General features: G+C 46.3%; 2 protein-coding genes and 2 non-coding genes across 7 annotated transcripts in view; 2 read left to right on the top strand and 2 right to left on the bottom strand.

Moving 5' to 3' along the window:
• Positions 1-10,097, bottom strand: part of MDM4 (MDM4 regulator of p53) — a 40,168-nt gene extending 30,071 nt beyond the window's left edge. For 3 of the 4 annotated variants that reach the window (XM_045014244.1, XM_045014246.1, XR_006578939.1), the window contains exons 1-2: positions 9,016-9,121; positions 2,039-2,145 (exon numbers count right to left, since the gene is read on the bottom strand). In XM_045014244.1, the coding sequence (XP_044870179.1) occupies positions 2,039-2,113 (75 nt within the window). In that variant the 5' untranslated portion in view covers positions 2,114-2,145; positions 9,016-9,121. Of the gene's footprint in view, positions 1-2,038; positions 2,146-9,015; positions 9,122-9,958 lie in introns of those variants that run through there. The other variant, XM_045014245.1, reaches the window with a different exon arrangement.
• Positions 10,098-10,290: 193 nt separating this feature from the next.
• TRNAK-UUU lies at positions 10,291-10,363 on the top strand. Its single transcript has one exon. It is a non-coding gene; the product is annotated as a tRNA-Lys (tRNA).
• Positions 10,364-10,645: 282 nt separating this feature from the next.
• On the bottom strand, positions 10,646-10,718 carry TRNAK-UUU. The gene has a single exon. It is a non-coding gene; the product is annotated as a tRNA-Lys (tRNA).
• A 5,608-nt stretch (positions 10,719-16,326) lies between these two features.
• The window catches only part of PIK3C2B (phosphatidylinositol-4-phosphate 3-kinase catalytic subunit type 2 beta), an 83,709-nt gene continuing 76,451 nt past the window's right edge, over positions 16,327-23,584 (top strand). The window contains exon 1 of the mRNA XM_045014967.1: positions 16,327-16,657. The gene's annotated coding sequence lies outside the window, so the exon portion shown is untranslated. The remainder of the gene's footprint in view (positions 16,658-23,584) is intronic.

The following is a 23,584-nucleotide window of genomic DNA, read 5'->3' as shown; positions in this document are numbered from 1 at the left end:
CAAGCCCACTACACCCTAGTCTCCAGGTAGAGTTGGAACCATCAAGCTCCTGCCTGAGGTAGGAGGAGTGTTGTTACTATTTGTCACCAACTAATTGGTCAAGAACTCAGCTGCCAGACAATACTCAGGCAGGAATTCATCCCACTGTGAACACTATTTTCAATTTCTAAGAATATGTTTATCTTCGCCTTAAACTAATCTGAGCTATCTACTCCCACATCATCATTGCTAGATTCACACTTTAAAACAAACCTTTCACCTTTTAAGATCAAATCAAACAAAGCAAGGAATGTCCAACCTTGTGCCACAATTCTTCTTTCCAACACCAGCCATTTTGTTAGGACATAACGAATTAAGCTCAATGAAAATAAAAGCTTGTGACAGTACTAATACAATGTTCTTATAAGCGCAATTAATGCAAGTACAAGACAGTTTTACTTCTCCAAGCTAAGAACCACTGTCGTGGATTTTTCTTCATTTTAAATAACTACCTCCTCACCCTCCCTTTTCTGTGTTTAAAAAAAATTGCCTAAATTAATTTGAATATTTAAAATAACACCTTAGCTACCACAATGAAGCCAAACTGGAGACAAGAATGTTAGTTCATTCCATATTTCCCAAGATAATGGGTGTAGGCAGCCAATATTTCTGTACTAACATCAAAGTCTGCTTATTTATTTATAATTTTTTCAGTAGAATGAGCTGAATAAAGAAGCATGTTAATCAATTCTGCATGGGACTCAGACGGATTTTATAAATTAAATATATAGGGGAGTTTGAGTCCCTTCAGAGGCTAATTTACACTCTCCGCCCGCAGCCAGACACATGCTCTTACCAATGAAACAGTCTTCAAAGATAGAGCCCCATTTTTGTCTTGGAGAACCCACTCTTCAGAATTTGTAGACTGCATTTTTCTAGCCATAGCTCACTGCAGATTTTTCTCTTTGACTGGCAGCCAACATGTTGACACAGTGCCAGTTTTCCAGATTCCCACACTCTACGCTAAAGAATTGCCACGCTGGCTTTGGATAGCTTTCCTAAAGCAGTCAGGCTATGACATACTGGCACTCATTCCACCAATGCCCTGGGAATAGATTGGTACGGGGAACAGCACGTGTTCAGTGTTCAAGGTAGCTCTGAGAGAGAGATATTATTGGCTGTATAAACTAGGTCACACAGATGAGTGTCTTTTCATATTCTGAGGAACTGCATAATTTAACAGTTCCATGTAGTCCAGAGTTTTTAAAAAGGAACTCTGTGTGGTCCCATGTAAGGCTATGTCTACACTACCACTTATGTCAGCAAAACTTATGTCGCTCAGGGGTACGAATAGCCCACTCCCCTGAGCAACATAAATTATAAGAACAGCCCTACTGGGTCAGACCAAAGCTCCATCTAGCCCAGTATCCTGTCTTCTGACAGTGGCCAGTGCCAGGTACCCCAGAGGGAATGAACAGAACAGGTAACCATCAAGTGATCCATTCCCTCTCGCTCATTCCCAGCTTGTGGCAAACAGAGGCTAGGGACATTATGCTGGCATAAACGCTAGTGCACACAGTGCTATGTTGACAGGAGAGCTACTGCCACTCGTTGAGGGTGGATTAATTATGTTGATGGGAGAGCTCTCTCCCGTGGACATTGAGCGGCTAACACAAGAGATCTTACAGCGGTGTAGCTACATCGGTACAGTTGTGCCGCTGTAAGCTTGCTAATGAAGGGATAGCCTAAAAAAGGTATGAAGCCTGGAAATACACACATTATGCACTTTCCTGTGTGGCCAGTTTAAGCCACCTCACTTTTTCCCCCATTATTTTAAATGTCAGTCCAATATTACCTATCTATCATCCATACCAGTGGCACTGCTAGTTAATGTTCACAAACCACTCACTTGATGGAAGACTATTCATTCCACCCTGTACGAAAGGCCACATGCCATGAAGTCAAAGCTTGCAGGGCTTCACTGGCCTTATTTTTAATAAGGAGAGAGGAAAGCCAAGAGGGCGTGTATCTGGGGGGTAGAGTGGGAAGGGGAGGTTACCTGGTTAGCTTGTCCAAGTGCGATTCCGCAGGCATTCTCAGATGCTGGATACTGTTCAGAGGTCGAAGATGTCATTTTGGCAGTGAAGTAGCTGTCTACAGCATAAACTGAAACAACAACAAAGTTTTGTTTAGTAGCAACTAAGAACCAGCAGGTCCTGAGTTTAACCACTTCCGTTCTTAGATGCTTTAGGAAATCAATCTTCCCTGCACGTACATCCTAAAATCTAACATTACTGTATCAGCCCATGCAATTGTTTTATAGTTTGCCAATAACCTGAGCAATCCAAAACCCATTCTCTCCTTGGTAAATTAAACCTAGCTGCTCAGCTACCTGGCCAGGTAGCCTTGTAAGAGAAGCTGGGGCAGAAATCCTTCAGCACCCAAGAAGCAGGCCTTCAATTTGCTTTTATGAAATTTACAATTTCTGTTCACTAACCATCTCAGGCTGATTTGCACTGGTGACACTCCCACCCCTCTCCACCCACCTTCACTATGCTCTAGAAAAATCTTGCTCACTGGGAGACGAATGCTAGAATAAAGTATTCCCACGCTCATCTGCAAATCCCAGACAGTTCTTCTTTCTGTTGTGACCTGCCTGTTCAAAGACACAAAGTCTTCTGTGACATGTTGAGGCAAGTTCTTAATGAGTCAGTGGACAGTAACAGCTAAGTCAAGTTTTACCCCACTGGAAAGCCTTACAGACAACTGCAGCTTCATGAGTCAGCAAAGGGAGGTACACAGCGGGTGGAAGAACTAAATGCTAGTGATTAAACTCCCACCCTTCAAATTGATGGGATCAACTTAACAAAGAGCCTCAAATAGCATTGGAGCCCCCATCCCCCTCACACCAAACGACACCCAAGTTCTAAACAAGTTCTATATGCAGATGCTAAAGCAACCTGGGATGGGAAGACTTTGACCAAAGCAACAGTTCCCTTTTTGGTGCCTTCAGACATGTCTGGAGCTATGAAGTTAGACTCTGACAGGCCATCTGTTTAGTCATAGTTAGGATTATTATCCTTTACACAAGGAGACACAAGCAAGGAGCAATTGTCCAAGGTCACTGACAAAGCTGGTCTCCTGAGTCTCAGTCCATACTCAATGCTTCTCCCGCTGACACAGCTTATGCTGCTTGCAGAGGTGTTTTTTTTTACGTCAACGGGCATAGAGCATCTTCACAAGACTGCACGTACAGACATGGCCTACCTCTGCAGTGGAGACTCACAACCTTTGGCCTGGTCTACGCTAAAAAGTTAACTTGACACAGCTCAGTGATGTGAAAAATCCACAACCCTGAGCAAGTGTAGTTAAGCTGATCTAAACCCTGATGTAGACAATGTGAGGTCACTGAAAGAAGGAGGGTCGCAGTGCTTAAATGTTTATATCCAGCTTCTGAGTACCATGGCTGAAAGGCATCTATCTGCAAGTCCAAAGATGACTAAACTCTCAAAATGTAATGTCTTGCCATAATATTTTATCATAATATTTTGATGAATACGACTCAGGAACACCATTTAAAATCTGTGCAGTCCACAAAACCAAACAGTTGTCATTCCATCCTACCAACATAATAGATAGTGCCCTGCAAATCCACGGATATCCGCGGATGCGAATATCCGCAGACCATTTTTGCAGATCACAGATGGATGTGGATTCAAATTTTATATCTAAAGCCCTGCAATTGTGCAAATATCAGGGGATCATTTTTGCAAATTCAGGATCTGATGTGGATACAAAGCGGGGCTCTAATAATAGATTTTAGCAGTGCAGATGGAACTCTTGCTGCAAGGTACTATACTACACACTAAAAACCCTGCTTTAGCTGCTCTGGTACACACATCTTTACAAGATGACTGCAGAAAATGGTACCAGGTTACAGGTATTTGTAGGGGAGAGGGTAAGCTTTTCTACTCTACCCTGCCTCAATGTATCCTCAAGGGCTTCAAGTGATACAGCACTGATATAAAGGGTACGTCCATACTACCCGCCCGGATCGACGGGTAGCGATCGACTTCTCGGAGTTCGATATATCGCGTCTCATCTAGACGCGATATATCGAACTCCGAACACGCTTCCGTTGACTCCGGAACTCCACCACCGCGAACGGCGGTGGCGGAGTCGACAGGGGAGCCGCGGACTTCGATCCCGCGCCGTGAGGACGGGTAAGTACTTCGAACTAAGGTACTTCGAGTTCAGCTACGCGTTCGAACCCCCCCCCCCCACAGTGTAGACCAGGCCATAGTTATGCAACAATATAAAGCGATCTTTCATTTTGTATAACCTATGTGCCTTTAAATTAGTTAACCTTTGCTGTCCTACTCTCATTTAGAGTTGCATGCTTTTTATTCTTTGCTTTGACAAACAATTATGACATTCCTTCAGGAACCATGAAGAGACAGATTTTATTGCACAAGAGTTTTGACATATATTACCTACCGTAACACAGGCAGTGACGCTGCATTTAAAACTTATTTACTTTTTTTTAAAAGTACTGTAAGGTAAATTCAGATCTGCCATTAAAAAAAAAACCTACTTTAAGGGGTCAGGGCTTTGTTTGCAGAAGTCTTTTTTAAAGTCATGATATATCTGCCACACGGTAGGAATTTTGAGTTTATCAAGACACATGAAGGACTGCCAATAAAGAACCAAACAGATAATCTTTGATAGATAATTAATAATTAAAACAACAAGGAGTCCGGTGGCACTTTAAAGACTAACAGATTTATTTGGGCATAAATAAATCTGTTAGTCTTTAAGGTGTCACTGGACTCCTCATCGTTTTTGTGGATACAGACTAACACGGCTACACCTCTGATAATTAATAATAAAGATTTGCAAAAAATGATGCAACGTTCTTTTATTGCAAAACCGTTTTTTGGGGGGGAGGAAGAGGGAAATCTAGATTTATTTTCAAGTTATTTAAAAAAAAAACCCTAAGCACTGGCAAATGGCTCTGCAAAATTTCCTAAATCAACCACCAATGACACAGTATTTGTCACCGGTGATACATCTAGAAACCTACTGTAGACAAACATGTTTGCAGTAATCTTATCCTAATGGGCTTTTTTTCCCTTTGAAAGTGATTGATTACTATCTATAAGTCCTTTGAGTCTCTACACTACTTGATGAACAACAGAAATTCTAGTAAACTGATTTGGATTCAGACAGTCAAAGGGGAAAACAAAAACAAAAAAAACCATGGTACCATAATCTTTGATTGTATAACCCAGCCACCACTTTATTCTGGTAAAACCTCCTTCTACAAGACAAGCAGGGACCTGTAGGAACTTAATTTATGCAAGTAGTATCAGCAAAGAGCTGCTTTTTTCTCTGTCCTAAACCAAAGGCTTCTATATGCTGAAGAAATTGATCACATTTATTACTATAGCTTAATATGAATTGGTGATGAGTTTCTCATCTAGATTTTATTTTTGCTTGTCCCTATCGTCCCTAGAACACCCTGATTAACACACAGTCTGTAAAATAACCTTTGACACCCAACTTCATATATCTAAAGTACATATATAGGAAATCAGTGGAACTTTCACATAGGCAAGAGGTTCACTTGCAGGAAGCAGTTGCAAGATCATGGTTTTGAAGTTATTATTCGTATTTATAGTAGCTTCTAAAAGCCCCAACTGAGATCAGAACCCCATTGTGCCAGGTGTACAGACAAAAAAACAGAGACAGTCCCTGCTCTGAATTATTTTCAGTCTAAATAGACAAAGAGACAAGGTTGGGAGGCAAGAGCCACAGAGGGGAAGTGACTTGCCCACTGTCAGCACATGGAAGGTAAGTGGCCAAGCTGGGAGTAGAACCCAGGTGTCCTGACTCCCTATTCAGTGCCCTGTACACTAAACAGAATTTCTCAACAACTGGTTCGTGGACTAGCGCCAGCCTCTGAGATCTCCGGACACAGTTCAGGAAGGCAGCAAGCCAGTCCCTGGTATTAAAAAGTTGAGAAACACTGCACTAGACCACACAACCGCCATACTTGCAACAACAGTAGATAGTTTCCCCCCCACACTCTCATCCAAGTGAAGAGTGATTTTTGAAATTGATGTTGACCCAGTGACTTGACTTGACAGAGGTCACATAGTTAGTCAGTGGCAGAGCAAGGAGGAACAGACTAGTGGTCTCTCTGACTTACAGTCCTGTGCTTAAAACACTACATCATGCAGCCTCTATTTTTGGGGATGGAAAACAAGACATGCTAAGATTATCCCCATTTCTTTCACTTTTACAAGTCATGTTTTAGCTGAGGGTTTTTGCAGCTATAAAATAGAGGTTGTTTTCTATGGCTGGCATTAACATTTCTATTTGCTCTGGGATTATTTTTCTAGTATCTTTCAAAAGATGCTCAAAGGAACATGTCCCCAAAATCACTTCTTCCTTGCCCTATGGCTCTTAATAGCAAAAGGAGAGAAAGTGTCCATAATGGTATAACTCTAAAGCATTTAGAGATCAGATTTGTATAGTATCTCTTATACAAAATGTTTCAATCATCACTGAGATTTCCAAACAGAAAGTGAAAATAAGGAGTAGAAAAATCCAGATTTTAAAAATAGGTCCTCCTTTATCAGGTGTGCATATTAAAGTGATCACATGTGTGTCACATATCTTATCAGTTATAGCTTTGTAAGTGATGTAACCAGTGCTGTGCCAGATGCATTCTACTAGTCATTTAACAGACACTGAAAAAGGAACTGAGGCTGAGAACCACATATGTCCCAGCAGCAGTGACACAGTAAAGGGAATCCTCTTATACTGAAGTTATGATTTCCACAGGAGAACTTGACTGTAAGCAGGTACAGGCATATTAGAACAGAAGTTTACATACTACAATACACTGAAGCAAACAGGTACCTTTGTTCCACTTCTAGAACAGTGTTTTAATACCAGCTTTCACTATGACCAGGCTCTGCTGTATATCTGTCTGCCAGTCTAACTCCAGACACACACACTTCCAAAACATGCTCACTCACGCTGTCTAGACCAACATTTTTTGCTAAGAATTCCCCCAGTTCAACTTCCACCCAGGCAGCTTCAGCGGTGGCAGCTCTATTGCAAGACAGTCACTGTCTAACCCTGCTCCAACCAGGTCTAGACTAAAGAGGCTAAAATGCCAGCTGAACCATTTCTGCATTAGCATTTCTACAACTGCTACCCCCAGGAGGCAGTTTAAATGCTTATTTATAGACAAGTGAACTTGACTCACTATAGGCAGCATATTAGAGACACAAGGTGGGTATCAGGGACTAAACCCTAATCCACAGGGTTCTCAAGAGATAAGTAGTCCTGACCTGCCACCCAGTGACCTTGGAGCTGCACAACCAGTAATAGAACAGTGGAACACTAATGAATGCTAGCACAAACAAAATTAGCCTAAAATCTACACAATATAGTAACAACACTTCACTCTCAGAGATACAAAAAGGACCTCAAATCCATCTAAATCTCATCCTCATTTAACATCACACTCCCTACTTCCCTCACCTATCTGCCCCCACCCCCTTTCCAAAAAAGATCTGGACTTCACATTCTTCTTCCGTTAAACTCAACTGGATGTATTTAGAAGCTGCTTCATCAATCCAAGTCACAATTAACCAGACATTTGCAATACAGCTCATTTCAATGTAGCTTTTAAATAAGCTGGCTGAACATAACATCTTTTCAAAAACTCGGCACCAGGCTGGCAGTAACTTTTTCTGTTGATCATTTTGGAAGATATAGACAAAACTCCAGGAAGCAAAAAAGCACACTAAAAATGGACTCTCACACTTTACAACAAGATAGTTACGAAACTGCATACTTTTCGGTCCCCTTTTTAAAAAAAAAATCCTTACTAATCCTTTCCTAAAATGCTTCCTTGTTTTTAAGTTGCACTTAGCAGAATGGCTAGTTCCTAAACTACAGATGGGCTTTTGCCAGCATTCATTTCTGGGCAGGCGTGCCAGCATCCAACGTCAAAATTACGGCGCATCCGATGACGTACAGATCTGCGCGCGCCCCCGCCTTAATTTTCCCTCCTAATCAGGCAGTAACATGCTCCTATCAGCAGTTCCTCCAAAGGCTGTCAAAGGTACCAAGTCATGCTCTAGGTAGCTGTTAGACATGTGACAGTTTAGGGGGAAAAAGGGGGAAAAAAACAGAAAATAGTAAACACAGAAACACTTGCCAAGTGCTCCTTTTATTGATGGACCAGGTATATCAAACATCATCTAACAGCAAACCATACATCATTAGACAACTGTCAGAGCTCCCTAAAACCGATCACTGGAAAATGAAACTAACCATATAAATATTAAAGTGTTCAGAAACATACATTAATTTCTGAATGGCACAACTGCAGCTGTCCTTGCTAGGGCTCTATTTTTACAAAGTCGCACTGAGTTTATCATCACTGCAAAACAAACATCAAATAGCAGCCCTGTGCCATCCACAGCTGTCTAACGCAAGACCACGGCAGCCCAAATGTGAATGTGTTCGCTATCAGAACAAGGATGATTCCTGCCAGAAGGGAGATTTTCTTTTACATTAATGGGCATAGACACCCCCCGCCCCAACACACAGACAGTTGAGCATTAATGGGCGTAGACACCCCCCCCCAACACACACACACAATGTTGAGCAGAAATATCTCAAAACAAAAGCCCACAACTTAAACTTTTCAATAGCAACAGAAGCTGTGCGAGGCTGTGGTCCCGCCAGTGCCCTCTGCAAGGTGTCTCGACAGCCAGCCAGGTAATCCAGCCCCTACACCGCCTCCCACTCCCAGGGCCTTGCCACAACCTGCATCCCCTGTGTGCACCTATCCCCCGAGCAGGGCCTGTCCCCCCAGGCAGATCTCCCCCCCCCCGTTGCCCTGCTGCCTCCCGCCCCAGGCGATGCCCTCTGACCCCCAAGCCAGCAGGCTGGGAGCAGGACCCAGGCCTCAGGGCCTCCCCGCCCCTCCAGGCAGGTCCCCGGGCTCACCTAGCGCTGCTCCATGGGCCCCAACTCGCCCTTCGGCCTGAGGGGGCCCTAGGCCCCCAGTTGGCTCCTCTCCTCCATCTTAGTGGGGGGCCAGGCCTCCACTTCCCCTCCCAGCCAACATGGCGGCGCGGCCACTTCCGCAGGGACTGCGTGGGGAGAGTCCTGCGGGATGGACTGCGACCATAGAGAACACCAGAAGCCAGGCCTAGAAAGGAGGCGTCGGGGAAGCTCGGCCAGCGAGGCGCCTACCATAGAGACGCCAGGGGGAGAGAGGGAGTGTCCCAGCGCCGCCTCGCTGTTGGCGGACCGTGAGGGGGCAAGGGCCCTGGGACAGAGACCGAGCTAGAGGAAGGAAAGCAACAACCAAAACTGGGCCCAGCTTAAGCAGTGCACCCCGCCCTGCAGTATGTGCAGTGAGCTGTGTCCTCACAGCCACTGTGCAAAGCAATGCACCATCAGTGTGCGCAGAGAGCAGTGCTCACCACAGCCACTGTGCAATGCAATGCACCATCAGTGTGCGCAGAGAGCAGTGCTCACCACAGCCACTGTGCAATGCAATGCACCATCAGTGTGCGCAGAGAGCAGTGCTCACCACAGCCACTGTGCAATGCAATGCACCATCAGTGTGCGCAGAGAGCAGTGCTCACCACAGCCACTGTGCAATGCAATGCACCATCAGAGTGTGCAGGGATCTGTCCCCGTCCCCCCCCCAGCCACTGTGCAAAGCAGTGCACCTGCAGTGTGTGCACAGACCTGTGACCCCACAGTCACTGTGCAATGCAATGCACCCCCAGTGTATACAGAGATCTTTGCCCCCTACAATCACCGTGGAAAGTAATGCCCCAAAATGTGCCGCCACCACCCCTGTGGACCCCAAGCTTGTTCTCTCTGCACAAAACCCCCACCTTAAAATCTGTTACGAATATGACAAATCTTTCCTTACCATGCACTTGACATACAGAGATCACTAGATGCTAACAGTCAACATACAGCACAGCCTTGCAAAGACATTTTCTTGCATGCAGCGAAGACCCTCCTGGAACTGGGCTCGCCTCCCCGCACAGGCTTTGCTAGGGGGAGTTCTACCCCTCATCCCCTGCCCAGTTGATGCTCAAGCTCAAGCCTGTCTCGTAGTGCAGCTTTCCCTCGCTTTGCATGATACATGACCACTCATTATCAGTGGCTGTGCATAATTAAAGGAGTGGCTGCTTTCCTGCTCAGCCCCACATCCATTTCACCTCTTTTACCTCTCCCAGTGGCGAGCTTTACCAAGGAGCCCGGATAGCTCAGTCGGCAGAGCATCAGACTTTTAATCTGAGGGTCCAGGGTTCAAGTCCCTGTTCGGGCGAATCCTGCTTTTCTTTTCCCTTTCGTTTATTTTTCAATCTCTTTTTTCTTCTCCGCCTTCGCCTATTTTATTTTTCCTGCAGCAGCCGCTGCAAAGCCCCTGACCCTGTTAGATTCCCACTTTGGCCGACGCTTCTCCGCAAGGGGAACGCCGGGCTCGTGCCAGGATTTGACATCGGTGCGCGCTTTTTAAAAAGACATCGGGCTTTTAAAAACGTTGGGTTTCTGGTTTGTAACGCTGCTGCCACTGTATTGAACGCCCCCGTAATGCAAAAAGCTTTTGCGCCCGAACAGGGACTTGAACCCTGGACCCTCAGATTAAAAGTCTGATGCTCTACCGACTGAGCTATCCGGGCACTCTTGAGGACAAGGCTTTTCCTGCACTATACATGGTACTTTGCAAACACTGCTCTGGCTTTCTAGTTTTTATTTGCACCAGCCCTTCCAGGAATTCCACTCTGTCTGGAACTGACAGCATAATGGGGATCTAAATTTGCACAGTGCTAGGACTATGAAAATGGATGCTTACTATTAATTAATATTATTATGGCAATTCTAGCCTCGTCTGCATTTTCATGCACATTGAAACAGGGCTGCCAGGAGGACGGGGGGGGGAGGGGGGGCAAGTGGGGCAATTTGCCCTAGGCCCCGGCCCCGCAGGGGTCCCCATGAGAATATATTATTCTACAGTATTGCAACTTTTTTTTATAGAAGGGGCCCCAAAATTGCTTTGCCCCAGGCCCCCTGAATCCTCTGGGCAGCCTTGCATTGAAAATAAGTGGGACTAGGCACATAGGAATTACCATCTCAGCTCAGGGGCTGTCTAGCTCAGTTTTCCATCTTCAACAGTAGCCAGCACCAACTGCCCTAGAAGACGGTATAAGAAACCCTGCAGTGGCTGATGTAGGATAATCCCAGGACAAGATCTCCCTAATCCTTTATGAAGATCGGTTTAAACCCCGAAACGTGAGGTTTTTAATCTCTATCAGACGTCTTTGTCTGCTTTAACTTTTATAGCTGGCCATTCTTGTCATCTGTATAACCTGTCCCCTTTTGTTAATTTCCTGATGCACTGCTCCCCACCCACCCCAGTCCTTGGTGCCTGACCCTGGGAGCCTTGGGGATGACAAGTAATATATAATTGTAAGGCATCAATATACAGCTGATGATGATACATATCTTCGTAACAAAGCCTTGAAAATTGCTTTTATAGCCCCTGGCCCTCTAAAATCTTCCCATGTTTAAAACAAGGAAAATATAACACATAGGGATTTCCATCTTCAGAACGTTGAACAGATGCTGATGAATCCTTTGACTCGCAACATTTAAGTCACATCTTTACATACGAATAAATCAATATTGAACAATGCTGAATAATATTTTTTAAACTAGGCACAGAACAAGCATAACGTGGGCAGAGGCAAGCCACGTTTCCTCTAGCTTTACCCCAGACTGGGAGAGGTTCCCTGGGATGAAATGGAAGATCTGCCTCCTAATCCAGCAATACGTTCTATTTAAGGAGAAGGGATGGGGCCTGGCAGCTAAGCAAGGGGAGTTTATTTTTCATGCGATTAAATCATGAAGCATCAGTAAATGCAGGGGGAGCTGGCCAGTTTGAATGCCGTTGGATTTGGAGTGTCTCAGATTAGGAGACAAGGCTATTATGAGGTGCCAGGGAACACAGTGAGGTGTGTGAAAGTAGAATGAATTATATTATAAAAATCAGAATGGATTAAAGAAATGTTGTATGTCCCTTTAAGCAGAAATAAGGAATATTGAAATATGGTTGTCAGGAAGAGAAACATTAAGGTATGAAACAATGGGTTCACTCAAGCTAATGGTGGGACATTAACAGAAGATCAGTAATAGTTAGTAAGGAAATAAGATATGCATGTCTAGCCCAGGTAAACGTATCAGATTCTGCTTGTTATGTTATGTTGTTAGATTTGCGCCCTTTTATCTGTATAAATAAGGTAGTTTGTGTCTTGCATGGCACTCACACATTATCTGGGTGTATCAGCAGAGCGCTTTGCTAATAAAACAGAGTGGTCTGACAAACTGTGAGTCCTGAGTCTAACTTTGACAGGTGCCTTTGCCTGGAATCCAGTCAAGTGAGTCATGGACATTTAGTATCATTAGAGTTAAACTGATGCTTTATATTTATACAACGCCTTTCCTCTCCAAAGCTCCCAGGATCAGGAATCCAGGACTCGGGTGGGAGGTGAGCTGTGCATCAGGAAATTAACAAAAGGGGACATGGTATGTGGATGACAGGAATATTAGCTAGAATAATTATCCTTTGTTTTGGGCTGGCCTCCTCCAGGCCAAATAGGGCTATCACGAGAAGCCTGGCAGAAGGAATGGAATCAAGCAAAGGAAAAATTAGACTGAATATGTGAAAGAGGAGATCTGTTACCCAGAGGCATCATTTCCCCAAGGGTAGGAGTAGAAGCCTCATCATTTGGCATGTTTCAAACTATTCTGGATGAAGTGCTAGGAAATAAGCTGCAGGAAACCATCCCACCCTGGGGAAGGGATGGGTAACTAGACCATTTCTAATGGTTCAGGTGTCTCCAGCATCTCTGGCCTCAGCAGTGACAATATTGACCTAGGGAGCTTTAACTGTACCATGCTATAATTAATCAGCTTCAGTGCTGTGTAGTGGGAGGGCTAAAGTCAGGCACAGAGTAAGTGTTACTCTTCCAACATTTGCCTTTCTTTCCTCCAATGCAACGGTTATCTTTCTCCATTGGGGGGCAGATTTTACCAGCACATTTTTTGGATGATTAGCTGCAATGGAAGTAAACACCTTTTATTTAAAAAGTCACTAAGGCAAAGACTTGATGTGCAAACCTGAATGTTGGGTCCAAGGTCCTGGGTGTAAAATTCTGACATTCACTGTGGGCTTCTACGATTTGGTTTTCTCCCACACCTTTTAGAACTGTCTGTAAATTTCCTTTGTGAGGAAAAACTCTGCTGCATGGCTGGTTAGTTCATGAAAGATTCTTTGTTATGTTAAGAATCCATAATTATTGTTAATCCCCAGAGTGCTGTAGGTTTAACATGGTGTTTGACCAAGTGCTTAAAAAGACAAGAGGACAGATTTCCAAAAGGGCTCAGCAGCTCCCACTGAGAACAACAGCTTAGAATACTGTGCCCTTTTCAGAATCTTCCTATTTAGATGCCCAACCAGGAGCTGTAGTCTTTGGAGAATCTGGTCCCACGTTTGAGTGCTGAGCATTTTTTAAAATCTGAGCCCAGATTCCAACAATTTTATAGCCTAACTAGGAGAGTGGCCCAAGTTTTAAAAGTACTGAGCCACCACAAAGTCCACTGCAGTCAATAGGAGCTGCGGGTGCCTTTGAAAATCAGGCCATTGCAAGGGGGGGGGGGAGAGAGAAATCAAACACAAGGAGGTACAGCGGCATCACAGCCGATGACCTGAGTGTGGGAAGGTGTCTTGGGAGACTGGAGGAAGAGGAGCAAGGCATTTGGAATAACCAGATGGTGATGTGCTGACCCCAGCCAGACCATAAATCAAAGGGGCTTGTGACAGTAACCTCAGCTGGCCTGGTGGTGAGCTCAGTGGAATAAATGTCCAATTTGTTATGAGCTCATAGGGTGAGTTTAAATCCTGAGGTTTGAAATGTATATTTTTAAAATTAATTTCTGGTGAAAGGTCCCAGATTGACAGCCCTGGAGTAAGGCCCATCTCTTAGTAATACACACAGCATGTCCAGCACAGGCAGCTATCCTCCACACTTCTCTGTCATGTGCTTTTTGGATCCCCAAACCTGGGGACCCTCTCTAGCTCTGGATGGCAAATTGGGCCTCCGTGGCCCATTCTGTTCTTGGCCTTGCTGCTGAGACGGGGGTTGGCAGTCTTGCCCCATGGCTACCATTCAGATAGAACTGGACAATACTTTTATTATATGAAATTACCAATATTTATTATATTCTCTAACACCTCATCAGTGGGCAGCACTTTGAAAATTAGCATGGTAGTTTGGAATCTAAAAATGTTGGGATTCTCCAAGTCTCAGGGGAAAAGACAGAACTTCCATCCTATCTCTGGGATGGTCACCTGTGTATCAGTGAAACAAAGGACAAGTGCATGTTAAATATAGGGACATAGTTTGTTCCTGAGAGACAGCAGCCCAGAATGTGTTGTTCATGCTGCAATATCATGCACCCCACTAAAAGCACAGATTTGTGTCACAAGGCAGGATCCTGTGCATGGTTACTGCTGAACAGGGCCGGCTCCAGACCCCAGTGCGCCAAGCGCGTGCTTGGGGTGGCATGTCGCGGGGGGGCGCTCTGCCGGTCGCCAGGAGGGCGGCAGGTGGCTCTGGTGGACCTCCTGCAGGCGTGCCTGCGGAGGGTCCGCTGATCCCGCGGCTCTGGTGGACCTCCCGCAGGCATGCCTGCGGATGCTCCACCGGAGCCGCGGGACCAGCGGATCCTCCGCAGGCACGTCTGCAGGAGGTCCACCGGAGCCGCGGGACCGGCAACCACCAGAGCGCCCCCCGTGGCGTGCCGCCGTGCTTGGGGCGGCGAAATTGCTAGAGCCGCCCCTGCTACTGAAATACAGAACAAACTGAGAGCTCTTAGTCATGTCACATAATGGAAGGCGTTTAGATACTACCGTGAGGTGAGCAATATAAGAACCTGTACAGAATGCAAGAGAAAGAACACTCCAGAGGGTTGCCAACTCTCACTATTTTGTTATGAGTCTCGCAATATTTGGTGTTTTTCTTAAAGCCCTAGTTTCTGGATTCATGTGAATATGTGAGAATCTCAGCTTTTATATATATAAAAAAAATAAGTTTAATGGATATGACCCCAGTGCACCCTAAGGGCTCAGAAACAAGAAAACAAATACAATTAATCCAAAACTTTAAAAAAAAATGGAAACTAATCTCATAATTTTTGAGACCAGATTCATGGTTTTTGAACTCTGGAGTTGGCAATACAGATCCTACATTGACTTGATTTAGGGATCGGGACTTTAGCTCTTTGGAGCAAGCCCTGTCCTTTTGTTCCCTGTTTGTCCAGTGCCAAGTACAATGCAGTCCCGGTCCAAGATCTGGGGTTCCTAGGTGCTGCTGCAGTACAAGTAATAAATAATAATTAGTCAATAAATAAGGGAAAGAATAAATTGCAACCATCAAAGTGAATGCTCCCAATGAACTTCATAATTATTCTGCACTCTCCCTTTTCCAGCCACTTCTTCCGACCCTCCTACAGTTCTCATCTCATTCTGTTGTTCTTGATGTAACGTAGGCCCTGCAACCAGAGCCCCACAAGTAGAGCTCTGAACCTATCCAGAGTCCTATTGAAGCATCTGCCAACACAAACCCAATGGGCTTGCATAGGTAGGACTTGTGCACCCAGGCAAAAATCCCATTCACTCCAATACATAGGTGTTAGGGGTATGTCTGTGCGGCGCTCACTGCAGGGTCTTTGGGGCAGCAGTACCCCGTCTGTCTGTTCAGTGAAGTGTCTTCCCTGTGCATGGTCTACAGGTGGTCAAGAACACTAAGAGGGCAGATGTTTACAGGCATTTCCTAGAGGAGCAAAGGGGAAAACTTGTTTTTAGGAAGCATGGGTGTAAAGTCTCTGGCGAGACAGATTTATTTTTCACCTCTTTAATTTAAATGCAGCTAACCCTGATATTGGGGCAGGTGCCTTCAGAGCAGGAAACAAAGTTGCAGAGCAGTTTGGGTAATCCCAGTGCTCTGCTCCCACAGTGGTGAATCTAAGACCCCATTACCATGGAGAAGGGGGTGGGAAAGAGAGGAAGGGAGGCTCTGTGCTTAGGGAGCTGATTTGCCTTTGGTTGCTTCAGAGAGCAATAAGTGTGCTTGTGGCTGGCCCTTTCAAAGCAAGCTTTCAGCGGTGCAATGCCTGAGGTCTCCAGGAGATGGCACATCCCTTTTCTTCTCCTCTTCTCTATTGTCTTCCCCTGGCTGCATCGCTTTCTCTCTCTGTGTGTGTGTGCCTAGTTCGCTTTGCTCGGTGGGGATTTTGCAGTCTGATGGCTTCACCCCTTCCTGCCATCTACCATCCGAGGAGGGACGCTTTTCTGCATTTACTCCTTTGATTTTATCTGTCCCACAGATGCACAAGCGTTTATTTTGGACAAGATCGCACTGAGGATTTTTGGAAGAACCATCCACAGGAGGAAGAGGTGTGTGTGTGTGAAAGACCCAGAGGGAGGAAGAGTAAGAGGGAGGCACACAAAAATACACTTGCAATATCTTCACAGCCCAGGAAATCGCAGTGCAAATATCAGGTAAGAAACTGACGCGCGGCTGCTTTCGGGAGTGGAACTGGGGCAGGCGGGGGGACGTGAAATTGACTAGGATCTGTTTGACATTGATTACGCAGAGCCTGAGATTAACCAGCGGGAGGAATTTCCCGTTTTTTAAAAAAATGGAAACATTGAAGATGCAACAATACAGGGAGGAGGAAAAGGTTCTTCCGCGCCAGTCCCAGCCCTGGATATATGTAGCAGCAAAAGCCAGAAGTCGGTAGCAGGTTGCTGGAGGAGGGGTGTGTGTGACGGATCCCAACTGCAGGGGAATGTTTGTGGGGGTGGAAGGCAAATCCCTGGTTTATTTTAACCTCCTTTCCTAGCTGCAGGGCGTTCTGAGATGATTAGTTCAAATAAGTGAAGTCGGTTTTTATTTCAATCTCCCCCTTCTCCCTTTGGAGGAGCGGGGTCTTTCTGTGGATTTAACATGTGAGTAAATAGCCAGGATCTCCTTGGAGACATTTGTTTTGCATTCCAGCCTTCTCGCAAGGCTCTTTTTGCTCCCAGCAGAAAGAAGAGAGACCGGGCCACAAAAAAATAAATGCATTTCACAACAAAGCAGAGCAGATCCTGCACCTCTTACACAAACAGCAGCACCTTCCCCTCTGCTGTGACTTTTCCAGATGGCAGGATTGAGAAAAAATCCCCCCCTTTGTTAAGATTTTTCTTTTTCCTATTTGCAAGGAATAAAACAAGCCTCCAAAGAGTGGGAAAGTGCATTATGGCCTTGAAAGAGTTTTAGGATTTGGGCTCTGTTCCTGTGTGTGATTAAAAAAAAAAAAAAGGTGATGTGCAAACACTAGGGGAATTTGGCCCCCAGTAGGAAACTTGTACAGTTTGACTCCTTATGGGAGTCTCTCATTGGTTAACTACACTCTTTTCTGTGTTTATTTTCATTCCGGTCCCGTGTTGCACGACAAGAATGTTTGTATATTACATTTAAGGGAGACATAAGGAACTTATTTATGTATTTTATGTATAGACTGGCTTATCTGTAATGTATATGGATCCTACTGTAAGCCTGGTTAAAATGATGATCAGCATAGGAAAATCACTAATGAAAGAGGCACTCCTGCTTTTTTCCTTGTAAAAAAATCATACCTGACCTACTAAGAGAAAGTTCTGCTGCTAAATTGGATCGTATACAGGATTATTGTGATTCATTTCCTGTGCACAGTCCAAAAAATCAAGCCCAGCCTTCCCCCCCCCACCCCCGAACTGTAAACCCTAACAATAATAGCAAAATAAAACCGGATTTTGGGAAAGCTGGATAGTGCACTAAATAATCGACTCGAATGAAAACAAAATGTTGGAACCTTGACCATTAAATGTACAGTAAGCCTGAAAAAGTTGCATTATTTTTATTAGCCAGACAATACAACAATCCGCATCAAATTATAAAGTTGCCAGTCAGCAAAGTCTTAGCGGTAGAGAGAGCCAGCTCTAGATTTTCTGTTCTATTCCATGATGTCAAACTCCCCCTGCTGCTCCAGATTTCTGCTGGGTTGGAGCAGGGTGTAGATATGTGTTTCTTCAAACCCACAAGGGGCATAGATCAGATTCCTTGTGCTGCTCGACAGGGCTCCTGTTCTTAGCATACATGCATGTGTGTGTTAGATATAGCGTTTTAAAAAAGAAGGCACTTGGCATGGTATTGATCATGTCATGATAAACTGTGATGTTTTCCTGCTTTTGGAATGGAATATCCTAGGCCCTGCTCTTGCAAATTCTTACGCATATGCTTAATGGTAAGCACCAGGGCTTAATGGGGCTATTCACATACAGAAAGGTAAGCATGTGCTGAACTGTTTGCAGGATCTATGCTACAGCATCTATGCTACAGGATCTATGCTGACATCAGTGTGATCCGATAAATACAGCCTTGCTTTTTAATGTCAACTGCAGTGTAGCTATTCGAGAGAGAAAAAATGTGATTGGTAAACCAGGCTTTCTAGCCCCACCAGTATAACTGGGCAGATGAACATTCATTGGCCACCTTACTGTGAATGGATAATGTCAAACAAAAGGCAAAGTGGGATCAGGCAGCGCATCAGCAGTGCTTCTGGGTCCTAAAAGTATCTGCCTTTTGGCCTTGTGCTTCTGTGGCCCACCAATACCTGTAAGGATCCATTTGTGTGTGTGTGTAAAGTGTGCTCCCATCAGCTCCATACATGTACGGGGCCAGATACTCCCAGGGTGTTGTGCAGAGTTAGTGGGGTAGCTGGGGCGGGGGGGGGGGGGCTGTAACTGTAGCTAGCCATGCAGCCTCACCCTCCTTACGGGGAACATGGAATATGCTAATACAATGTGCCATATCAACAGCCTCCCCTGGTTGGATAGGCAGGGTTCGATGGGGCACTAGCTATGAGCTAAGGATCTCCCTGGCAGAAGCCCTCAGAGGCTGGGGGTAGTAGGGTCCTGCCCTCCTTTGGGATGAAGCCCCCTGTAATTTACCTATATCAGCATCAGTGCATCTGGCCCTGCGTGTGCACACCTAATACAGAGTCCCTCTAGGCCTGCTCTCCTCTCACCTACACCAGTCTTGATCAGCCTAACCAGTTTGAAACTGAGATGAAAATCCACACTATTATACACCGAGTGGGCCTGAAAGTGTTAGGAGATGGTCCCACTTACAGACTGTAAGGCTGATTTTCCTCTCATTTACCCTTGATGTCAATTGGGTGTAACTGCATCAAAGCCATGGAGTCACTGGTGTAAATGAAAGGAGAACGACCCCACTACTGGTTTCTAGCAGCTCCCTTTGGCCTGCACTGGGTGCAGCATTGCTGATGCGTAACAATGTGTGTCCAGCCCTTGACCAGGTTGCTCGGTCTGACGTAGGCCTGGGATGTCTGAAGGCAGGTGGGGATTGTGCAGGGTCCTTGCCCCCGCAGCCACTACTCAAGAGAATCATGAATGATTTAATTGTTGAGAATTCTCCAGCTGATTTCAGCTGCAGGAATGAATGTGCCAGGGAGAGGTTGACTAGCGCTGTACAAGCAGGAAATGTGCCTGAAGGCGGAGATCAGAGAACAGCTGAAGGGACTGTCTCTGTAACAGTGGTTTAAACTTGGCTTCTGCTGATTTTTCTCACACTCTTGCCGTGACTAGTTCGGTCTGGGTCTAGCTGTGCCACCCAGCTTCGTCATTCCCTTTCCCAGGCCCTTTCCCTGGCCCCGTGCTAACCTTTCCCCAGGGCTGCAGAGGGGCGATGGTATTTGCGGACACTTGGAGAGAGGCGGGGAGGGCAGAGAGGGAAGGAAGGAGTACTGGCCAACTCCTACAGCACTTTCAGTGCTGCCCAGCGGTAGTTCCTCTGCTCTGTGAGGTGACTCTATAACACAGGCAGAGAGGATAAAACAATAGTTTCATTGGCAATGGGCTTGTGTTACTGGGGGTGCAGGTGAGATTTTGCAGCTACCTCTTTCTTCAAGGGATAAGGGATGCTCTAGGTGGGGAAAAAGAACTTCACCTGCACAAAGTCTGCAGCTGTAGATTCACCTTACAGGGGTGATCCAGGAACATCCACCAGATAGTGACTTCCAATGCAAGCTCCCTTTGCAGGATACATTGTCCTTGCTAGAAGTGTGTAGGAAAGGATCAGACATTCAAAGGCATGGAGGCACAGCGAGCTCCAGAGGGGAGCCAGGGAGATAGAGGTTATGTTTATAAAGTGGAGAGAATTCACTCCCATTTGTACTCGGGGAGAGGGATGAGCAGGCCTGAGAAGCATAAAGCACCAGCCTTCCCCTTGTAGGCTGCAGGTTCCATCCAATCTTACAACACGAGTCTGAGTATCCTCATTCCCACCAGCAGACAGTAAACGCTGTCCCCCGGGCCTAGTACTGGCAGGGTCAATAGCTGCAAGTGCATCAGAGTCCAAGCATGAGTCAGTCCCATCTTGCTCAGAGCTGCCAGGATTTCAAACCCCTTGTAGGGGAGGGAACCGGCCTGCAAGGTGCACCCAGTTTACAGCTGCTGCTTGTGTCAGGTGAGCTATTCTGGCTCGTCCTTGATACCTGTTCTTAACTGGCATCTGTTACAGCCTGGTGCTGGATCAGCTATGTAAACATGCTTTTGGAGGGGGGTGTAGCCCAGATAGCTAATGCAACTGCTTGGGAGCTGCTTACAGTTCAACGGCTAATAGCCTTTCTGTCGTAAGCACCTCCTGAACATTCAAGGACTCGGCTCTATCAAAATCCAGAGGGGCTCTGAGAAGGGATACAAGACTGCTGAGGGCGGAAATACCGTTGGGGTTTGTGTATCTGTGCAGATAGCCACACGCAGATCGGATGTATTGAGGGAAGTTAGGGGTAAGGGTGACTATTGATGTATCAGAACCCAGCAGCCAATGTGCTGAGCTCCTCTGACAATCTGTCCATACACGTCACAATCACAGCTGAGCTGCTGTGAAAACCCCGGCCTGATCTGGAGTGCAGATCACTTGAGAATCTGGCCCGGAGCTCTTTTAAGCCACTGCCCCCTGTATGTGCCCTTTGCCTGAGGCCCCGGTCGAGGGAAGGGTCCTTCCCCAGCTGTATAAATTGACACGTACAGTGGAGCTACAAACCAAACTGAAACCCTTGCACAGGAAATGGAAGTGGGTGCGTTGCAGAAGGTTCCTGCGTATCGTGGCCCTTCAGACACCAAGTGGCATTGCAGCACCAGCGCACTTGAGGACGGAGATGAGAGATCACTGATGTATAGAAACTGCTGAAAGGAGGGGAATGCCCCGTTTCTGCAGAGTCTAGCCAGGTTTGCTCTGTGCCGGATTGGGCGCCTTTGAGGTCTTGTCCTGCCACGTTTGCACAATGTGCCGCCAGGCTCCTGAGGCTGATGCACCCCCATGTGAGTGGAGGCTACATAAGTTAAGGTGAAGCTCTAGACCTAGCAAGTCATTGCTCCTCTATTGCACTAGCTCCCTTCCTTGCAAGAGTGCAGGGTCAAACTGGGGAGAAGGGAGGTGCAGAGGGCAAATGGGCTTAGTCTGATCCCCATCGTACTAATGAGGCACTTGGTGAATGGTCCCCTCCTAGGCCTCTCTCCTAGGCTGCAGTAACCTGATAGCTATGCAGCAGCATCTCCCTAATGCAAGATTAGGTTCCCCCGTGCTTCCCATCCTGCTCAGCGCATTGTACCTTGCACCTATCTATGCAGCATTCTGCACCTGTGCAGCGCAGAACTGAGCCCTTACCGGGGCTGAGTGGGTGGGCAGAACATCGAACATTCCCAGGAAGCCCTTCCACCACCGAACAGGAGGTGAGATGGCCCTCTGTTTAGATGCCTAGGTTTGAAGGCCTAGTCTGATCATCTAGTCTGACTTCCTGCATAACCCGGGCCAGAGAACCTCCCGCAGTGACTGCTGCATCCAGCCCATACCTTGTGATTGAGCTAGAGCATGTTTTTTGAGAAAGGCATCTTGTCTTGACTGACAGCCTTCAAGCGATGGGGCCCTGAAGTTGTATCTTCTATTAGTTACAGTGGTAGGTGGCATAAGCCCTCATCTGTGCTACAAATTGGAGAGACCTCATAGTTAAAACTTAGTAGGGTCTCTCCTGAGTAGACTGACCTAAACCATGTGATGGAACCTCACCACAGCAGGAGGTGGGAGACTTGGGGCCCATCTAAAAAGTGGCCGAACGTGGGGCTGTATATAAATATAAACCCTGCTCCACCTGCCCAGTCACAATTCCCCCTCACTCTGCCTTCAGGCTTGTTTGGCTTTGATCACAGGGAGCTGCTCAGTTGCAAGGCCACTGGGTGATGCAGAGTCCAATCCAGATGTGCTGGAAGCCTCCCATCTCCATCTATCCATCGCTCAGGGGTTTCCCGACCTGGCCTCATCAGCCACCCACCTTCCCGCAGCAGGATTTCCTCCCGAGGGTGGAAATGCGTAGAGAAATGATTGAAGAGCCTGTGTCATCTGCAGCTCCACATCCTGCCTGCCTGCCTGCTCCAGAGGGACTTGGACTGAACTGGACTCAGCACCGCTATTAATAGGAAACATAGTGCCTTAAAGAGGAAGAAACACATAATCTTACAGGTTGGATGCAAACTGCTCTCCATTTCGAGGGCGCCTTCCTGTCAGTGTGCATATATAGTGCAATGCAGGAGAATATCTGGATGGCTTTAGCATAGCGCTGTTCCCAACGGAAAGGTCTGATCCTGCTCGATGTCAGCACCCACAATGCCTCTTGGCTTCAGAGGGAGCTCTACACCTTGCCGGATAGCACACAAAGGCTTCTGGCTCATGGCAGGGGAAACTAAAGCCATGCGCCAAGATTTCCAAAGGACAGCTGGTGATTTTGGATGCTCCACCTGAGACCCTTTAAAGGAGCCTGATTTTCAAGGTGCTGAGAACTTGCCCTCTGCAAATCAGGTCTGTTGAAAGGTGTCACAAATGGGGCCCTGAAAATCCCTGGTCACTTTTGAAAAGTAGGCCAGAGTGTGTAGGGCAGAGGGAAAAGGTGTCAGGGACACAGGTGGGTCTGGGGACGGCTGCTAAGGCTGGATTCATTCTGCATTCATGTGAGCCTCTGAAATGTCATCGTCATTCATCGATTCAGAACATTTCCTGTAGTCCGCAAAGAGATGTGGTCACACTGGCAATTAGCACCTAGATAGCTGCGGTGATCAGTGCTGTTTAAATAGCTCTGATAGAAACTGACATGAGGCAGGTGGCCCTGTTGCAGATCCTGTTAGTTTCACGGTTGGGGAGGGATTGTGCTGGGCAGGGCCGTTAGAAATCTACAACCATGCACTGACCAGTGGACATAGTCAGAATAATTGGAGCCAGAGCACTGTCCAGTACCATGGGCCCCACACACCAATTGGGGAAAAATGGTTTGTACAGCTGGTCACTGGGGTTTGTAAAATCTAAGTTCTGTTGTACATACCAACAGCCAC

This window comes from Mauremys mutica, chromosome 4 (assembly GCF_020497125.1).
Source record: "Mauremys mutica isolate MM-2020 ecotype Southern chromosome 4, ASM2049712v1, whole genome shotgun sequence".
Taxonomy (NCBI): domain Eukaryota; kingdom Metazoa; phylum Chordata; order Testudines; family Geoemydidae; genus Mauremys; species Mauremys mutica.
Note: the sequence above shows the minus strand (reverse complement) of the source record. Positions and strands in the feature narration are given on the sequence as shown.